The sequence below is a fragment of the Typopeltis vanoorti genome, chromosome 16, assembly GCF_054136105.1.
Source record: "Typopeltis vanoorti isolate ZY-2024b chromosome 16, IOZ_Tvanoo_1.0, whole genome shotgun sequence".
Classification (NCBI taxonomy): Eukaryota; Metazoa; Arthropoda; class Arachnida; order Uropygi; family Thelyphonidae; genus Typopeltis; species Typopeltis vanoorti.
Genome location: NC_143564.1, coordinates 54,289,137 through 54,310,159, shown reverse-complemented (window position 1 = coordinate 54,310,159; position 21,023 = coordinate 54,289,137). Strand labels below are relative to the sequence as shown.

The 21,023-nt window shown below is 34.2% G+C and overlaps 1 protein-coding gene across 2 annotated transcripts in view; it reads right to left on the bottom strand.

The window, feature by feature from the left end:
* The window catches only part of LOC150098028 (band 7 protein AGAP004871-like), a 271,678-nt gene extending 266,606 nt beyond the window's left edge, over positions 1-5,072 (bottom strand). For both annotated transcript variants that reach the window (XM_090406497.1, XM_090406498.1), the window contains exon 1: positions 4,775-5,072. In XM_090406497.1, coding sequence (XP_090262623.1) covers positions 4,775-4,964 — 190 coding nt within the window. In that variant the 5' untranslated portion in view covers positions 4,965-5,072. The remainder of the gene's footprint in view (positions 1-4,774) is intronic.
* Positions 5,073-21,023: the final 15,951 nt, after the last annotated feature.

Sequence of the window (21,023 nt, the reverse complement as noted above, 5' to 3'; positions counted from 1 at the left end):
AGTACTTCTTGACTATCATTATCTCCTGTCCAATCCACAGAGGAAAAGTCATGGGGGTCTTGCATCGACCTAATCAGCTGTCCCAAGATTCACCAGTAGTTATGCTCATTCGCGAATGGCTTCCAGGGATGATGGCTATTTTAATCCTATTGTTTTTATAGACCTGTTCGCATCACTTCAAATTTGGAGTCTATTTTTTTAAAAATCAATGTTTAAATTACGGTACTTCTGCAATATCTTGAAAATGTGCGTAATGGATGTCTTCAGTCAATTAAAAACATATATTATAATGAATATACGGCACTTCTGATATCTTCTGAAAGATTTATCAAATCATTTGTTATCATTATTTACTTCCTGACAAATTATATCTCCTCCAAGAGAGGCTTGTCTTACACTTTGAAAACCGAGATTAGTCTCTAACTACTCAGCATTCATTGAGATTTATTTCAGTGAAAGTTGTATTTTTTTTATTAAAAATAATTCGATAAATGCATAAAAATGGCAAATAGTATTGTAAAATTTTACTAAACTGATTAATAAATTCTAATTTTGCAGATTAATAAGAAAATACATACCGGAATTTCAAGAAAATATTTAATGGATATTTTTTAAAAAAATATTTAATAAATATTACCGAAGTAATTATATTTATTTTCCAATTTTCGGTCTATCAAAGCCATTAGTAGTACAATGATAGGTTTAAAGAAATTAAAATAAGAAGAGGAAGAGAATATCTTAATTTCATTATAAAACGCATGATGTGATTTGATTCGTAGGACAAGTAGTGAGCATGTTCTTAGTTCAAAAATAATGAACAGTTTACAAAATTAGAAGAAAGTCGTGTACGTATATAAAAAGTATAATCGAAGTTCAGTGTTTCATAAAAATCGATTCTCAAAACTGGGACAGTTGAGGTAATTATTCCTGTTTAAATTGAGTTTGTGGAGCAGTTTCACGGCTCTTTTTGTAAACTTTAAAGAATCAGCTAATACGGTTTGCTTCTTTAACTTCGATTATGTTCTATTGTACTTCTATGACTAACAGATACAGCATACTGAGCAAGACTACGGTTTGTCAACTTTGTCTATGATAAATGGTTTTCTTATGCAAAGTTCGCATGTAATTTATACAAACATACCAATAAATATTCATTCTAAATATTCAAATATTTTTCAGATTTTTTTTTTTTTTTTTTTACTTTGTAGAATAGAAAATTGGAAAAAGAATGGATATTTTTGGGATACTTGGAAGAGAGAATGCTCCCTTTGGTTGGAAATATTTCGAAGACAGTTGAAAAGTCCTACAGTGTGAGGAAAGTATGTTGACTTTTCAAATGAGTCCGAATCAGTCGGTCTCAAAAGGGGGTATTATTTCTCCAAATGCTTGTACGTTTTGGTCCTCCTCTTCCCCTCCCTCCACCAATTTTAAACAGACAACCAGCTGAATGCACGCAATTGATAAACAAATGTACACTGAAGCTCGCAAAGTAGGTTCAGATAATAAATCGTTATAAACTAACTAGTAGATAATAGGAATGGAGAGAACTAATTAACATCGTTGTCGAAGTGCATTATATGCATATATTCTGGATTTCCAAACCGACCACATAATACAAAAATTATAAAATTATAAAGATCTGCGGCTGTTCATCTTAAGAAACAAGAGAGAAAAAAAAAAATCTGGACTTATATGCCGAATATGCCAGCTTCTCCAAACATCAGATTCTTTGGAAAACATAAAAGCAATAATACCAAAATAGCAGAGCTCAGTAAGTAATGGAGCTACCCGGTAAAAGCAATATTCTTATGGAGTGGTTATGTAAGGAAAGCTGTTAAACCTTGTTATATCGCCTTACTCTGAATAGAAACGATGGGCTAAAGTTATCCCTATTATTATAGGAAATTGTTCTTCTTCACACAGTTAAAAAAAAAAATAATAAAGTCGTTCGGACAGTGCTTATCTGCTACGTTCACGTGTGATACACACATTCCCGTTGTTAATTATTTTGTTGTTACTTGTGCCTTGTTTAATTTTTGAATTCATATTGAAGATGCTCTTGATGCTTGGAAGGAAATCGCATGCAAATAAACTTTTAACGTAGATGTTCCGTTATATTAATGTTTCCTTAAATATCTTCTTACATTTCGATTCGTTGAAATATTCCAAAGTACATCTACGGCAATGAATAGTAATATAGAACAAACATATTCATTTTGTTTTAATTAATATCCTATCCTTGAGTAATAAAAATGACTGTTAATCATCTCTAGATTTGTTATATGAACGTTATCTACAAAATCTATCAGAAAAGAATATTCTCTTATGATAGATATTTTCATACTGGATGGGCTAATACTGGGGGTGAACAAAATCGGATCCTATGTTCCACGCATCTAGACATCTTTACAGTTAGCAGCAACTAAAACAAGTGTTCAGAAGACAGCATCCGCATCTGAAATAGCAAGAATAATTCTCTCTGAAAGACACAGATGAAGCAGAGCGATCTTCTACGATTTAAGTCATTTTCCTCCTCAAGTAAGTTAGACGGAACAAGATTTTCTGTAAGGATTTCAAGAAACATTCTAAAATATCTATTTCAATGAGAACATAAAAAAGTGATAAACAAAATATTGCACAGTGTGCTTGATAAAAAAAAGTTTTTTAGCTCTCGCAGTGGCAAGAATACAGATATGGACTGTGAAAAAGGCGAAGGGTTGCATGATCGAATGAACTAAAATTCTTTTTAATCAGCAATAATTATCGGATCAAATTCTAGATACTACTACTATATGAGTGTGAATTATATTCTGGATTCGCAGGCTGTTAAAGGATCTGACAAAATCTGGATAGCCCTTTTGTCAATGAGAACAACATATACTAAAGTGCTAGTTCGTCAATGATTCGTAGAGCATGAGTTGGGTCATTTGGAATACAGCCGAAGCAATTAAGGCTACGAGACCCGCGAACTATGTCTTGCCGTCATGGTTGGCCGAGTGGTAAGCATATCCGTTCTCGGGCCAACTGGCTGTGAGTTTCAATCTCATCATTTCAATGACGTCATTTCACTCTCATAGGAACGGATAGGTGGTATATGAATTTCATCGCCCGGTGTGAGACCACCACCACCACTCTTCTTGTTGGAGGCCTGAAGTGGCTTGTAAACATTCCATGTTAGTCAGTTAGTCAAATAAAGGTTTCCGGATATGTAACCGTTAGCCTATCCACAGTGCCAATATTATACAGTATAGGCTACCATCCTTTTTTGGAAGAGATTCGGAAAAAAAAATTAATTGATTGGATTCTCCGGAAAGCCATCATTTAATTTATTGTTTCCATTTTTTGTCTAGTACCATGTGTAATCTGATTATTTATGACAAGCATTATAGATATTGATTTTACGCTTGTCAAAAGACAAAACAGAAATTTCGTCAGGCACTGTGATAGGCACAAAAAAAGACAGGCAATGATTATGAATACTAAAGAGTTTTTTTTTAGATAAGTCCTTGCATCTTTTCACAGCACTATAAAGTACAAAGAGAGCTATTATATGGAAGTTATGTCAGTCTGCTTATCTCTTGCTAACAATACCAAAACTCGTGAACGTAAAATTAGGAACATTCATCACTAAAATTCATTAGGACGACAAAGTTAAAACTTTATAGATAATTAAATTAGTTTCGCGTGCTTAAATAACACCAGTACACAGTTAATGTACCTTGCAAATTTTGTTATATCAGCTTCTTTTAAATTAAATTTAATTTAAAGCATAATGAACAATTCAAAAATATAAATTTTGGACAGTATTGTAGGCTATTTAGGTGTCTAATTGAGAAAAGACAATCTCAGAATCACTAGCCAGCCTAAGCATATCTCTCTACTCTATGAAACAAAAGAGTTATTAATAATTTTCTACTTAGTTTTAAAATGTCGATTATCGGCACAAAGAGTTCAATACTGTGAACAATCTAAATATGATTTCCTTGAATAAACCGATTAGAAATATCATTCTATTATACGACTAGATTAAAATTTATGCAAATATTTATATAAATAATTTATGCAGATTTATACAATTCCCTCTCCCCACCCTTTGTATAACTTCTTTTTGGTATTCAAGTTATGAAATAGATTGCTTTATATTCGCGTTACAAGAATAGTTTTGCGAGATAAAGTTCTCCTCATGAAAAGAAATAAACAGGTTATATTTAAAAAATTGAAACTTTAAAAACCCCGCACCCCTTTCTAACAGCATCATCTCGCTTTTCTACTTTTAAATCTTGCAATCGTATGCTCGGCTTCTGACCATTTGAGTGAAAACAACACGGTGGCATTCGAGTATACATTGCAGATTTATAGCATCATCTTTAGAATTTCTAATGTGAACCCAACTAGTTTAATGAACCCGATTTTTCATTCTATTTATACACAGTACTAGAGTTATAGCTAAATCTATTCCATTCCTGCACGTATGAAACTAAAATGTAATTTCTTTATTATGTTACGATGTTTTTCCTGTAGTTTCCTTTTTATTATTTAATAATCGCCACAAACTGGAATCGGAGTAATTCTAAGAATAACTCGCATTTATAATGCAAGCGCTTCTTTTAATTCTAAAACAACTTGCAGGAATTTTCCGTTAACTTCATAGTAAGGATAATTATACTTTCCAAACGTGTATTCATAAGATCAAGACGGCTGATACAAAACTTCGAAGTATTTTATTTATCACTTACGGGAAAAAAAAAAAAAATGACAGTAAATAAACTCTTACCTGGGGGAGGTAACCAGCGTTGTTGCAATTCAAGTGGAGTAAGCGATTGTTGTTGTTGTTGCATCGCCTTGACATAATAAAGGTTATCGATAGTAGTTGGTGGTTGAATCTGCGCTGGTGATGGGGGTAGTTGCTCTACTGATGAAGTGGGATGGTAGTTTTCCATTGACGGCGTTGTTTGCGCTTCCATCGCCAGCTGTGACAGGGCTACCGACACAACAGCGCTCTTCGAAATGATCTAAGAGATATTTTTAACAGCAAACACCGAAATGACGTCGTCTCGCATTTGCCAGCGCGCGCAGTCTGCAGGGGTTCGTAACACTTATGCCAAGATTCCAACCGTGTTTTTCTATTATTATTTTTTACTCCTCGGCATCTCTGATTTTTTTTCCCTCCTTAATGGTATTACAAAACTTGAAGGAAGAAAACGAAAGAAATGGGCCTCGTTTTAGGTGCGCAAAGGTTGCTAAATAGTGAGTCACGTCTCTGGTTGCCCGTGGATACCGATGCTTCACGTCACATAGGAATAAATAACGTCACTGGACAAACTGTTTTGGCCTTTTCAACTCGGCTAGCGTGGTTTGTAGTTGTGTGTGTATTAAGTTATCATAGACAGCTGCGCTTCAGATGAACCATTAATTAACATGTAGTGCGTGTGATATTTCCGTAATTGCAGAGGATTGACTGGTAGGAAGAAACTTGGATGGTTAAATGCCAAATATGAAAGAACTACTGACGTCATTTGGCTTTAATGAGACATCTCGATATCAGTACTAAAGAAGTTATCAAAGGAAAAACGTGTTCATAGAGTAGATTTGGTTTATTCTTTGGAAGATCATTCCAAGGATTTTTGTCTCTTGAGGACGTAATTTGGATATCGAAGAAATAGTCAGATTAGCCTATCTGTGTTTTAATTACTTTTTTGTCATTCATTTATCATTTCCCAACAGCAATATTTCTCTTAGCATCCAGAGTGTTAAACGAAGCAGGAAGAATTTTCCCTTCCAAAAACAGACAAACTGGCCAGAAGAACACACGCATAATAAACTGGGCGCACAGCTACTTCGATATTAATTTCGATCACCCAACTAATCTTAGTAATCAAATGATTTTTTCACGAACAATATATATATATATATATATAATTTTGAAAGCTTAAATTGAATTACTTGCTTTAGGATACAAATAAAGCTTGTAAGGAATAAACATCACTTTTTTAAACTCATCATAGTGCGACATAATCGCAAACAAACAATAGTGAAATGCTGTTAGATATCCTTGTAGTTATCCCGGTGACTGTTGTTGGTTTAGATTGCGTCTATGAAACGAATGCTTAAAGGTGGGTATCTTATGTGTTCTCTGGGAGGTTTGTTTTTCGGTGATTAATCATTCCCTCCGTGTAGCTTCCCTTATCAGATCGACTAACTGAACTTAAAAAATCCTTATAAAGATTCGCCTGGTTAGAGGAATTATGATACTCTCAAGAGTGTTTATATATATATATATATATACATGTGTGTATGCTTTTTCATTCCACTTCAGACCTTTACTATGAGCTAGGTGGTATTACACCAGAGACGAAACCATTTAGGGATAAAGTCAATGTTTTTAGAAACTATAATCTACATGATAGCAATACTTTCCTTTATATCAGCTCATCAACTCACTTGGTTGTTGAAAAATACCTTAACGAGCAGAGACAAGCAAGTTATTGTACCTCTGTACCGAGCCTTGATAAGACCTCATCTCGACTACTGTGCCCAGATTTGGTCACCTCGGTTCCTTCTTGATGTGGAGGAGGTGGAGAGGATCCAGAGGCGAGTGACTAAGATGATAACAGGTCTATGGAATGAACCATATGAGAACAGGTTGAAGATTTGTGGGTTGCAGAAACTAGTTGATAGGCGGAAAAGGGGAGATATGACTGAGACATTCAAATTGCTAAAGGGATTCTATAGGATTAATTCAGAGGATATTTTTGAGATCAGGACTGGTGGTGGGAGAACTAGGGGGACACCTATGGAAGCTGGGCAAGAGTGTGGTTAGCAGGGGTGTTAGAGCTGGATTCTTTACTTTTAGAGTGGTAAATGAGTGGAATAAGCTGCCAGAGTCTCTTGTGGGTGCTATGAGGGTGAACGAGTTCAAGGCAAGGTATGATAGATACTGTGAGAATGTAATCGCATAGTTGTGTGGACATGATGTTTAGGGCCTCCCTCGATGAGTCTAAGGACTCCTGGAGTCGCCCGAAATAATAATAATAATAATAATAATAATAATAATAATAATAATAATAATAATAATAATAATATCTAACCTTCGGACAACCGTAAACTACAATATAAGTCTTGGACCTTTCTTGGGTAATATTTTATAAAATAAATAACTAAAAATGGTATAATTTCCAATATTTTAAGGAAAAATTGTAATTACCTTAGTTATACAATCTATGCATTCTTCTATTTAAACTCTAGCTGCATGTACATATTTATTAGCAAGAAACAAAATGCGCAGTGTAAAAAATGAGCAAAGTTTTTTTTTTAAAAAACTTACCAATCAAGTCAGAGTTCTCTTGGCAAGTTCTTATAATTCCAGAAGCAGTTACACCCTTACGCCAAGGAGAGAGAAAGAAAGAGGATAACTGCAGTGCAATGTAGTTTCAGATCTGGATTCAATGCATAAAATATGCAATCTAAGCAGACAAAAATGTCAATCTTAGCCGCTTTTCTCATTAAATACATGTTGATGCAGGCTGGTTTTTTTTTTTTTTTTTTTTGCATTTCATTTCTGGTGTAATGCCAACAGAGAAACATACATAAAAATATAGGCCATATCATATGACTCAATGTGAAAATAGTAAATTAATAGTCCAAGATGAATCGAAACTGAATGCAAGAGAAACACCACTGTACAAAAAGTAATCAAAACCAAGTAACTTGAAACATGACCATAAGGCAGCATTCTGATTTTTTTTATCACTGTGCTGGCAAATAATAATAATAATTATTATTATTTATTTATTCATATAATTGATACACAGTCAAAACAAGATATCATTTAAACAATAATTTGACTGGTGACACAGAACAATTCAGATTCTACCTAAGAATCTAAGAATAGTGTGCCAGGTAACGTCGTAAAATATGGACTGTTCCAAGCAATGCTGTTTTTTTTTTTTTTTTTGTAGATTATATGGGGTCACTTCGTTGATGTTTAATTGCTGTAAATAATTGGATAGCTTCTGTAAAATTGCACCAAGTGCACCAATAACTATTGGGATAACTTTGGTGTGTTTAAGTCACAGACTGCCAACTTCGATTGCCAGATCTCGATATTTAGTAATTTTTTCCAGTTCTTTGTTGTGTATGTTGGTATCACTGGGTACTGCGATATCGATAATCCAAACCTGTTGATGTTCGATATAATAATAATAATAATAATAATAATAATAATAATAATAATAATAATAATAATAATAATAATTATTATTATTATTATTATTATTATTATTATTATTATTATTATTAAACTTGCTTTTACTTACCACCTTCATAGATTCCTAGGACTTATTTTGGGAGCCCACTTCATCCACTCCTTTATATAAGTTAAGCCCATTAAGGATATTTTGTATTTACATTTATATTTTTTCAGCTACATGTATTTATATTATATAATCCAAATATTATGAGTACTTTATATTTCATTACAAGGACTGGAAGTTGAATTAAGCTGAATTATTGAATGTTGCCTATTGGCAAAATTAAATAATGTTGAGTAATATTTCTGGATAAGTCTCTGTTTTGACACTGACCACTCATCTCCAGAAGTGATAATGTGTTGTATTACATGCATCCGGATGAAGTTCAGTAGCTGAGAGTCATAGAGTAAGGGATCGATAACCTGTTGAATGTGTAGACAACAAATGTATAATGGCCATTCCAGAATATGGTATATATGTAGGTAGTGTCTTCGTTTTCCATGTGCCGTTAGTAAAGTGGTTAAATCTGGAAAGATGGCGTCTATTTTCAGCCTGCGTCTGCTTCTGAATTTGGCTCAAATTCTTTTGTTGTTGATCCGTTTTTAGATGTTTTCCAATTTTCTTCTTCCCCCGAGTTTATTCTTATTTCTTCTGCAAGTGTTTTTATAGCTGATTTTTAAGTACTTTTGATAAATGATTTCTAGCCGTTCGTTTATAGCCGCTTCTTTAGCCAGCTGATCTGCTTTCTCTCTCTCCTTTTCTGCTACTCCAGTATGTGCCCTCACCCAGCAGAACTTAATTTCCCATCCCTCTAGAATTAGAGGGATGGGAAAATAAAAAAAAAAAAAGAAAACAGAATAACTTTCTAGCATAAATTTCTTGTCTGTTCTATTAATGCTAGAAAGTTATTCTTTTTTTTTTTTTTTCGTATATAGTGCTTCTAATGTCACTGGAAACTGTGACATTATTCCCAAAGATTTGTGAGTGAATAAACTATAGTAAGCTGTTCTCTTGGTTGTTTGAACAGAACGGATGGTCTAAAATAGAGGTTCTTGTATAATGGACTGTCTGTCATATACTCTGAAAGAACAACCGACGTTTTCTCCTGCTTTACTCCCGTCAGTGTATATGAATGTGGTATTCGTCACTCGCAGGCTTTCTTTCTCCTTAATATATGTTTTCTTTGCTGGGTGAGGCCACTTATTGTAGTGAAGTGGAAGTTCATGGCGGTTTGGATCAATGTTAACATTTCCGTTATATCTTCCGGAAGTGACTTCGCATGATAGAATCCTTACATTTTCAGGCAGATCTGTGTTAGACTAGCAATAACGCAAGTTGCCTGGAAAGATATTGTCCTATATCCTTTAATTCTTCGTATGACTATAAGGCGTTGATATATTGCCTTCAGCGTTCGTCGGCCTAATCCACAGTTTATCTTTGCTGACTTAGCTAAAAGGTTTACTACTTGTAAGCTTTTTTTTTTCGACAACATGTGATGCGTCTGTTGAAGTTAAATTTGTTTATTGTCCCTCCTAGATATTTTACTCATTGGCTACCTCTAGAACTTCCCCGCTTAGAAAGACCATTATAGGTTGTTCTGATTGTTTAGGCGAGATGTGGAGCAGGATTTAGTGCTATTGAAAGCAACCTTCTTCACACATGCCCACTCTGTTGGCCGTTACTTCTAACTATAAGCCGTTGATTCCTCAAATCATTATCATCACGTCATGTGTGTGTGTATGCGCGCGTGCGTGTGGAGTGTTTAATTTATATATGCATACATATAGGCAATTCCCGACTTACGTGAATTACCCTGAAAGGGCTATGAAAAAATTCGAGTCACAAAAAACTTTACATACTGCGCATACGTAAGTTACTCGCACGCCATCGGTCTTCAAACAACTTATGCGGTGCATCCGTGCACCTTTCTTATAGCTGAACAGGGACTTAGGTGTATTTGAATTCATCCACTTTCGTGATTTTTAGTGTTTTTGTGCGCTCCGATAGAGTACAAACATGACTGGAAAAAAGGAAGAACAGAAGTGGAAAAGTCAATCTGTAAAGGTACTAAAATTATCTGGTACTTACCTGATAATTATCTTTTAAGAAATTCTGAACCAGGAACATAACGTGTCTTGTGCATATTTAGAAGTCTTCAAAGTTAATTTTGTGTCGCGGCAAGAGTCCACGTAAACACCTTTGAATGTGACGCTTCCAGAATGTAATGATTTTTCATGACCAAAATTTCTGGATAACGCCAGTAAAGAAGTTTTTAACGCCGATATGAGGTAGATTGGAGAACCGATCCTAATGGTCTTAAAAGTCTAAAAGCAACAGATGATGATTTTAGCCTGTTATCGAAAGCTTTAATTAAAATATGAAAGAAGCCACTGTTAGGTCATCGCTTGATAATTTCATATGGAAAATTGAACCGCCAATTAAACGTTCGTTTTTTTTTTTTTATTTTCGCATATGAGAAAATCAAACTCTACTTTATTATATTACTTTGCAATAATAAGTACTGAAATCAAATTTTTGTGTCATCCTCTGAATGAAACTTACACAAATAACCTCTAAAGCATGTTAATACACTGCTGAATACATGTACTGTAAATACATAAGCGATTGGTTGTGGTTAATAGGTGATAAGATTAAATTCTTCTTACGTAAAATTCGAATTACATAAAGTTTGCGAAACGTAACTCTTACTTAAGTCTGGGACTGTCTGTATATACAGTATATGCACTCACACATTATCTGAATCACTAAACAGTGCACAGCTACATTTTATATAATGTAGCATATAGGCAGATAATATTTACACAATTTTATTAATTTTTTTTAAAAAATAATACTTGCCTTGCATGTCATAATTACTATCCGCATAACTGTCACAGAAACAACCTGATTTATGACAGTAGAAGTAAGTTTTTTTGTCGGAGTCAATCCTAACGTTAGCTCTTGATGGCACTTTTTGAATCCATAAGACTAGGTCACCCGGAGAAAGACTGTTGTAAAATCGATTCTAGTGACTAAAGAAACTTTTTAAGCCTTTTTTTTTTTCCTCGACAGGGTCCAGAGTTCGTGAATCTCTGGCACAAATAAGTAATTAAAGTTTTTTTTTGCTGAAACTCGGGTTTTAACCCGTATCACAAAAAATCATATTAATGATGACAATAACAGGAGTATAAGGGTTCTCTCTCATGAAAATATCTGATTCAGCGATAGCCAGGTTTACTATCAGTGATGGTTTGAAGGATTGTGACGGAATTGGCTGCAGTCTGTCTTCAAAAAGTCAGGTTAAACTCCATCTACTCCCTTTGGGAAATAAAAAACTTGAGAGAATTTATTTCATTTTATTTATTTTACTTTTAGCTTAAAACAGCGATAGTTACTTCATAAATGATGAAATAATGTTAGCCTTTTGACTGAATAATAGCATCCCTCCACACATATGCTCTAATTTAGTATTTATTCTTGGTGCAAAACCATAGTGCTTGGGAACTATAATTTTAGAGCATCTAATTTTGATTAAGTCATTTTTTCATTTTATTTTCTAGTCGCTTCTTATTTTTGGAGCACAAACATTGTTTACAAAGTTTCCATGAAACTATATTCTTGAAATTGCTTTAATACCAAAAATTTCTGTGTTCGTTCAGAACAGTCTAACATTAGTAATAGTAATTTCTAAGAAGATTATTATGATCATCAGTGAGTAGCTACAATTCGATTGCTCGATTGATAGATGAATTATTATTGTTTTTGTTATTATTATTATTAAATATGGACACCTCCATGAAGTTGATAGCCTCATCGCGGGAGGTCCATTTCATAAACATTAATTATCAACTATCAACCTGTACAATACCTATCATTCAATTTCGCCTTGAAAGCGTTCACCGACAAAATACACCCAACTGGCCTTGGTAATCTATTCCACTCATTCACCACTCTCCAAGCAAAAAAAATCTAGTCCTCACTTGCTAACCACACTCATTCATTTTCCATGGATGACTTCTAGTTTTCGTCACATTATTCGTGTACTTAAATATTACCTCCACATTAATTACAAACCTCCTTAAGCAACTTATGTATCTATCATATCCACTTCTTATCCGCCGATCAACCAGCTTCTCTAACCCACAAATATTCAATCTCTCTTAATAAGGAGCATCGCACAGACCATCTTGATTACTCCCCTCTGAATCCGCTCAAACCTCATCCACATCTTCAAAAAAACCCAGACGACCAGATCTGTGTACAGTAATCCGGATGAGGCCTTGTCAAAGCCTTATAAAGAGGAATAATAACCTGCTTATCTCTGTATGTCAGGGTATTCTTCAATAACCAGGAAATTCTATGAGGGCTTTTAGCCACTTTTGTAATACGAGTATGTCCTCAAAATTCAACTCACTATCCACCAATACTTTCAAATCCCTGGCTTCGTGAATTTCCTGGAGTACAGTTCCATCAATATAGTACAGAGTTGGTAATCTTTTCACTCCAAAATGCCTAACTTGCTACATTAAATTGATATCTATTCTTTCCCCATATTGTCAGTCTATTTAAATCATCCTATAAATTGTAAACATAATTTTTATTGACTATTGCTCTACATAATTTTGCATCATCTGCAAACAATCTTCCATAGGACTCTGTCATGTAAAATTTACTCTCTTTGGTATCTCTCCAACAACCAACCTCTTATCCACAACTCCAACTTTATGTCCATATCCATTTGACGTAATTATAATAAGAGAGTAAGTTACTCAAGCATGACCTACCCTTTAAAAAGCCCCTCATACAATATTCCATTCCTGAGTTTTGTCTTTAACCAACTTCTCCAATACTCTTACCACCATTCCTGAAATGTTAATTGGTCGATAATTTGCTATTTCGGTTATGGAACCTCCTTTATGCAAAGGAAGCATTTTCACCTCCTTCCACTCCCTTAGGACTCTATCCTAGCTGAGACTCAGGTTAAACAGGTTAGTCAAAGGGGATAACAAATCCCTAGCACATTCTCGTAATACAAGATGATATCCTGTTCAAACCCATAGCTGTGTCGATATTCTCTAATACCCAGTGTACCTCGACTTCCTCTATCCTTACTTCTACATTAATCTTTATCTTATCTATTATAATATCTTCATCTGGATGATTCACTCTTGCAAAGTGATCACTGAATAATTCAACTAATTTATCTTGTTATTCACCTCCCTATCATCTGTATTCTTCAAATTCATTCTGTTGTGGCCATTCTTTCGTTTACTTGCCAGATACTGAAGAATTATTTCGAATTACTCTTGGCTCGTGCGGCTAACCGCCTTTCATACTCCGATTTTGCCTTCTGTACCGTACCAGCCACTCTTCTAATCTGTGCTTTATACTGCTCAAGGGCTTGTTAGTCATCTCTATCTTTGAATATCTTCCACATGCTTGAATAATATAATATAATAAATCATATATACATTTATAAATAAAATAAAATAATAATCATATATACATTTATAAATCAAATAAAATATAAATTTTTATCTTCATTTTATTCAAAATTATAGCTGCATTAAAAGATTAACATAATTTAAAATTATATATGTTATAAAAATATTACAGTTATCATCAGTTTTATTTCATTTCCAAACAAGTTACGAATAATGTCTTCGTTATGTATGTTATACTGTAAATGGACCGATACATGCAGAGCCTTAAGCGGATATTTCAAATAATAATTATAAAATCATAATATTTAAAAGTCAAAGGCGAATTATAGATGGCGACTTGCGCAGTACGAAGAGGAATATTTTTGTGTTACGTGATGCATTCTGCTTACAAACCTAGTGGAATGTTTTACGTTAACTAAAATTCTATCACTTTCGTAACTAAATTTTAATAGGTATGTTTGCATTTTATTTCTTTTAAACATACGGCAAAGTAGTCTAGAAAAATCATATTATATTTATATTTAAACTTTTCAATATGCATTCGATTAGCTGTTAATTAGAACCGAGAATTATCAATATAGAAAGAAATTCAATACACAGTTACACATTCGCCGGGTTCGTGAAATTTTTGAGCGCATTTTTCCCTTTAAACTGCTTAATCGATACGTAATTGCGATGAATTAAACTCAGAAGTGAACTTATTTAAAAACCATATTAACAACTTATTGATATCACACTTATAATACAGAATATTTTGAATTTCCCTAAATCTGGAAAAGGTTTGAAAATCTACTTGACTTTTTATTTTCTCTTTTAATTGCATTGAATTCATGTATATTTGTTGGACTCAGAACTGAGGGAAAATGTACTTGAAGTACAGTACATTATTCGTCCTGAGTACAAAAAATATACTTGAAATACATTTGTTCTCGATCTGAGCTAAAATGTACCTGAAGTGTTCTTTGCTCATCTAAAGAGATGGAAAGCATAGTATTTAAAGTAATTATGAAAACCACCTTATTGTGAGTGACTCCAGAATCGTGACTCCAGCCCGCCTGGCTGGAGTCACGATTTTGATAACAGCGGAGCCGACTGACTTCTCAAAAGGTGAATTATCCCTGGTGTTTATTCAGTGGAAAAATAATTCAAATAGCTTGTCTAAGAGACGTAACTGTGGTTCTAAGACAGCCTATCAGGAACGAGATCGCTCGTCTGAGAAGGCTTGTACGGACAAACTTCCTATGTGCATCAATTGACCTAAGCATTTAATGAAGGCTGTTCCCGACTCATATCTCGCCGAACTATGGTTTTATTTCTTTAATAATGGGTTTTATTGCTTTATGGCCAATAACTTCTTAATTTTTTTTTCTAGCAGTCCTCATTATACAGTGAAATTTATCGTTTTTTTTTGTTTTTTTTTTTTTTTAAATTATTGATTGAACTATATTTATCTGAAGATTGACTATAATTTTCTACTCTGATTTCTGGAAACGGCGAAATATTGTCCCCTCCTAAATGTACCACTTCTGTTTCTCGTGTTTCATTGGTATGCGTAGAATTTTATAGTTTACTGAAAATCCAACATTTCACCATCTGTTCCCATGAAATGTTAAATGCTGATTTAAATTGACCTAAATTCGATGATTCGCAAAGTTAAAAGTAAAGATGTCTTTAAAAAATATTTGCCGGGAGGTACTTTAGATTGTGTGACTAGAGCTATAAAAGGGGTGAGAATTTAGATGAAATTATTGTATTGGTTAGGAAGAATGATTTTGAGAAACAGCGTAAATCGTGTGGCAAAGAATTTGAGGAGGGGGTGGGGGATGTTGAAGACTTAGATTAAAGAGCAAGCTAAAATAGTCAGTGTGCTGCCTAGATATGATAGTGGAGAATTGAGAAGAAGGATATTGATGTTGAATGAAATGGTAGCTAGAATGTATAGGAAGAAAGATTTTGATTATGTGGATGTATGGGATGAGTATGATGGGAGAAAAAAATTATATGCCGATGATGGACCCCTTAATGAAAATGGGCGGTTATCAGATCAGAGAAATGGGAATTAGTAGGATGGAAGGGAATGCGGATGGCTATTAGAAATAACATTGACAGGGAAGAGCGAAAATATGAAAAAAAAAAACAAGGGAAAAAGTTTAAATATACCCTCCTCTGCTTATACACCAATGCTAGAAGTATAAGGAATAAGACAGAAGAATTTATAGGAATGGTTATTACAGTCCAGCCTCAGATAATAAGAGAGAGAGAGAGAGAGAGAGAGAGAGAGAGAGAGAGAGAGAGAGAGAGAGAGAGAGAGAGAGAGAGAGAGATTTAGTTGAGGGTCTGTTACAAACCTGGAAATGATGAACGAGGTGAGAAAGGAAAGAAATATTTTGGCAAATTAATTTAGCTAGTGAAAAAAAAAAAAAAGAAAAGAAAAGAAAAGAAAACATTATAATAATGGGGGATTTCAGTTTTCGAAATGTAAATTGGAAACAAGAAATAGCTTATGGAAGAAAGGAAAGAGAATTTCCTGAGTTCATGAGAGATCACATCTCATGATGGAAGGAACTCGTGGGCAAAATGTATTAGATTTAGTACGAGATCCCTAAACATCCCATAGATCGCAAAACAGTAGTCTTCAAAGCTGTTTCAAGGGAACCAGCCTTTGCAGAGGAGAACGAATTTCGTTTTTTTTTTTTCTTTTCACAAATAAACAACAAAAATCTTTTTTTCTTTTCTTTTTTTTTTTTTTTTTTTTTTGATAGGCCTTCGTGTATATACAACTTTTTCTTAATGCACTTATCATCTGTTTTGTTACAACTGTTTTTCTTTACAGTAAACGAATAATTCGATTTTAATAGGTAAAACCTTATTCTCCAGCTGTGATGTTCGTGAACTAGCTTGTATTATTTCCATTTAAGGATTTCATTGACAAATTACGTTAATGAACGTGAAATAGTTTATGACTATAAAACCACCACAACCACTGTACTATTAGAAAAAGTTATAATCGATTTTTTTCTGTTAAATTTTCGTGCTGTATTTTTAAGTTTTTAAGTAACAGAATGAATCTAAAATATCAGGGGCGAAAAAAAAACTAAAAAAAAAAACCTAACTCATGAAGTTTTAAGACATACAAACAACAATGGGAAGATGAAGTCTTTTCAGTTTGAGGTCTCGATGATTCATTAAAAACTACTGCTACTACTACTACTACTACTAATAATAATAATAATAATAATGAACTCTATCAAATATTGTAAGACGCATATCCTATTCCAAAACTACCAAATCGAATTCAACAAACATTTTGAGATACCTGAAAATAGAATAATAAAGAAAATTAACCTAAAAATGAATACTAATTCCAAGATTAAAAAATTGCAAAAATAACTAAATGAAAGAAGCTGTTGAAGAAGATGTATTATCATTAACATTAATAATGTTAATGATAAAACAGCTGTTTGACAAGACTTTTTGACAAGAAAAAAAAGTAGCAAAAGAAGATATAAAAGAAGAAAACAGGAAGCAGAAACTTAAAAGTGCTGAAATCAATTTGTGCATATTGAATTTTGTAACAACTGCTTTATAACTAAATAGTTAATTGATCGGATTGATCCCGTAAACGCTGCGCAAAAATAGCTTCGTCATGACTACACACTTTATGGAGAAATGCGTAGTCTTCGTGAAAGAGTAAATATAAATAAGAACTTAACGCCTCCAGCCATCTTTCCGTAAATGTTGTTGCATCTCTCACAAATAAAACAGGAGGGTCTTTTTGTATCTTACATATCTTTGTTTTGTGTATTTTTTTTAAATTTTTTTTTTTACAAAATTGATTTGTTTATACAAAGTACGAGGAACATATACAGTATCACCATTATTTTGAAATGGCAATTTATTTGAAAGTAGCAGCAGGTGTTTTTAAAAACCACGATAGCAGTTCCTTCTATATCCCACAAAAAGAAAAATCTTATATATATATATATATATATATATATTTTTTTTTTTTTTGTGTTGAAAAATGCAGGATGGATCCCATGAGGACACTGGATGGTAGTTCAAAAAAAAAAAAAAAAAAAACTTTCTTTCATCCCCTGTTTCCTTTTTTATATATATATATTTTTTTTACCTTGGGTGTACGATACGTTAAAGATACCAAGAAATTTTATAAACTTGGTTTTAATCCTTTTTCCCCAAGTAAGCAAACAACCAAGTAATCCAAGTTTGCGTCTGAAGTATTTTCAGGTCTGAGGCAACTCGTGGTAAAGGTGGCATAAGTTTTAATCACTTGCGTAAGTATCCCATAATACAAAGCACATATCCTTACGGACATGTATAATGCTATGCATTATGGGAAGGGTCACTACCCAGACCGGTTTCCCTGTTTAAGGGGGTTACCTCTCCAAAAAAACTCGTGAGATCCCCCAGATCACCCAACAATCAGTTGTTGTTGTTGGGTGATCAACAACAACAACTCGTTGTTTTATCAGCCAACGCTGAGTGTTCCCCTCAGTAACAGGCTCACCCCGTCACTGAGAACTCTCAGCGTTGACTCTACTCAGTGGCAGGCCCACCTCACCACCGACCAGAACCGCTCATATTTCATCTGAGGGATAACAGCAACAGCTGAGCCGCAGATAGCTTCATGGGCTACAGCATTGCCATCCATTACCCCTCTACCTGGGTAACAGCAACAGCCGAACTTCAGTTAGAACTTCATTGACTACAGCATTGCCATCCATAACCCAAGCTTCCAACTGGTTTCAACCCGTTGGGTTCTCGTCAGTGGAAGCCAGACCCAGAGGTGGTGATACCCAGGTTGAGTAATGCAGAACTAATATTTACCTATACGAGTTGCTTAAACCTTATTAAATAAAAATTTCAGGATGAGAGAAAGATGTAGAAAGTTTTTTTACCTTGGGTGTACTATACGTTAAAGATACCAAGAAATTTTATAAACTTGGTTTTAATCCTTTTTTTTTTCCAATTAAGCAAACAGCCAAGTAAGCCAAGTTTGCGCTGTATAGGTAAATATAAGTTCTGCATTACTTCAACCTGGGTATCACCACCTCTGGGTCTACTCCCACTGACGAGACCTCAATAAAGATCGAAACCGGTCTGGGTAGTGACCCTTCCCATAATACATAGCATTATACATATCCGTAAGGATATGTGCTTTGTATTATGGGATACTTAGGCAAGTGATCAGAGCTTATGCCACCTTTACAACGAGTTGCCTCAGACCTGAAAATACTTCAGGCGCAAACTTGGCTTCCTTATTTCCTTACTTGGGAAAAAAGGATTAAAACCAAGTTTATAAAATTTATTTCTTGGTATCTTTGACGTAGAGGGGATGAAAGAAAAGGAGGAGAAACTGGAATGTGGATTCGGAGTGATGGATTGTGTATGGCTGTTTGCAGTCCTTGTCTTGTATTTTATAGATTTGATAAAGTGATGGAATTATGGATGTCAGTTCGATGGAATTGATCCAATGAAAGTACATGAAAAAAGGCAGAAATAAACCACTTGAGTACTGGCTGCTATTTAATCCCTTTGCTCTTTTCAGGAGAATCTGAGTCTCCTGAACAATATGAATAGCTTTTTTTTTCTTTTTTTTCTTTTTTTTTTTTAATTTTCCGATTTTGTCTGAGAACATGGATATTACTTAAAAGTTATGTGAGGGGTGGAGGAACTTCTTTTGAGAGAGCTATATAACTGCATATCACTTGTATTGATACCAACCAGGTTTCCTTATTCCCGTCGGAGGATGGCTTGGAGATCTCATTTATGGCACTAATCGTAGAAGATTTAGAAATTTCAGTCGTTTGTTTAATTAGTACAAAATCTGTTAAAATAAAAATGCAGAAAGACGACGTTTCTGTCGCTTGTGAATAGAATCTGAAGTTAGCGAGAGGATGATGTATAAGAGGAGAGGAAGATCATTCATGTATGTGCGAGCGAGCAGGTGCCGAAGGCAAGAATATCTATATATCAATGTGGTGGATTCCATAACTGAACTGAAAGAAATTTCAGTTCAGTTATGGACAATGCAGACAGATATGCGCACGCGCTGCGCATATCTGTCTGCATTGTCACAGGCTTTCCACGATGATTCGTCCCTCTGTTTGGAGTGATGTTTTCATACAAAACGAACCTGTTTTACGTAGAATCTCCTTCAGTGGAATCCGAGACTATGGATATCAGTATGTAATATTTGACACAATTAATGCTCTGAACTTTTCGTTAAGTTAATTGTTGATACACAAAGAATTAGAAAACTCACTGTTTTCTTTTTCGCCAATTTTCCTATTCTCTTTTCGTTAGCTTATATGGTTTGCTTGACTGTCCTTTGGATTTCTTCTCCTCATCGAGTTTCCTCATATTTTACTACGTGAGCCAAAGATGATCTGGTGGATATTCTAATTGATGACTAATGACATTTACAATAACAACTGAAAGTCAGTTAACTTTAAACCACTCCCTGTTTTCTGTGTTATACTGTTATTATTACTTGTTGTCTCCAAGGTGTCCAAGACGTATTTCATTAGGGCACTTCACTCCACACAAACATGGTACCATCTCGGTTACTTAATCTTCATCCACACGACAACACAACACCATCTGTCACACACCAGTAGCATTTTTGTCTGTAAATTGTGTAAGATTTCTGGCCGATGTGCTGGCTGGATGAAAAACCCGATTTTCCGGTAGAAAAAACCCTGCAAATCCCCGTATGAAATTGGCTAAAGCCATATAAATATTCTCGTCGAATCGAACTCAAGTATTTCCCAATCAAAGTTACAATGTCTCGATGTACTTCTAACTACACTATGAGCCGCTTATATTATAATACCGTGCACAAATGCTTGTCATTTCTGTAACCATGTGATTGGCCAATGGCACACAGTATGCGAAAAAATTAGGGTGTTCGAGTAGTTTTTGCAAATCATGTATAAATGCGTAAATTAAACGTGTATATTAGAGAAGAAATCCGCACTTTCGAACAAGGCCCAACAACGCATCTTTCCGAAGATTCACGAAATGGCCATTCGAGTTTTGTCCTTTATCGCACCTTGTTGCGAAGATAACTTTAACGTCTAGGTAACAATCGCATATTAATCTTTTGGCTGCTTTCACTTGGTAGTAAACAAGAAGCTAGGGTTAGATTTCTTAAAAATATTAAATGAAATCGCAGCAAGAAATCTGCGTATTTCAAAATCGTTTAAACACTAACATAAATATACGGAAATTTTTAACTTTTTATGTCAAGATATGTATTTTATTTTATAGAAATTAAATTTTATTTATATTTATATTTATATTTTTAATG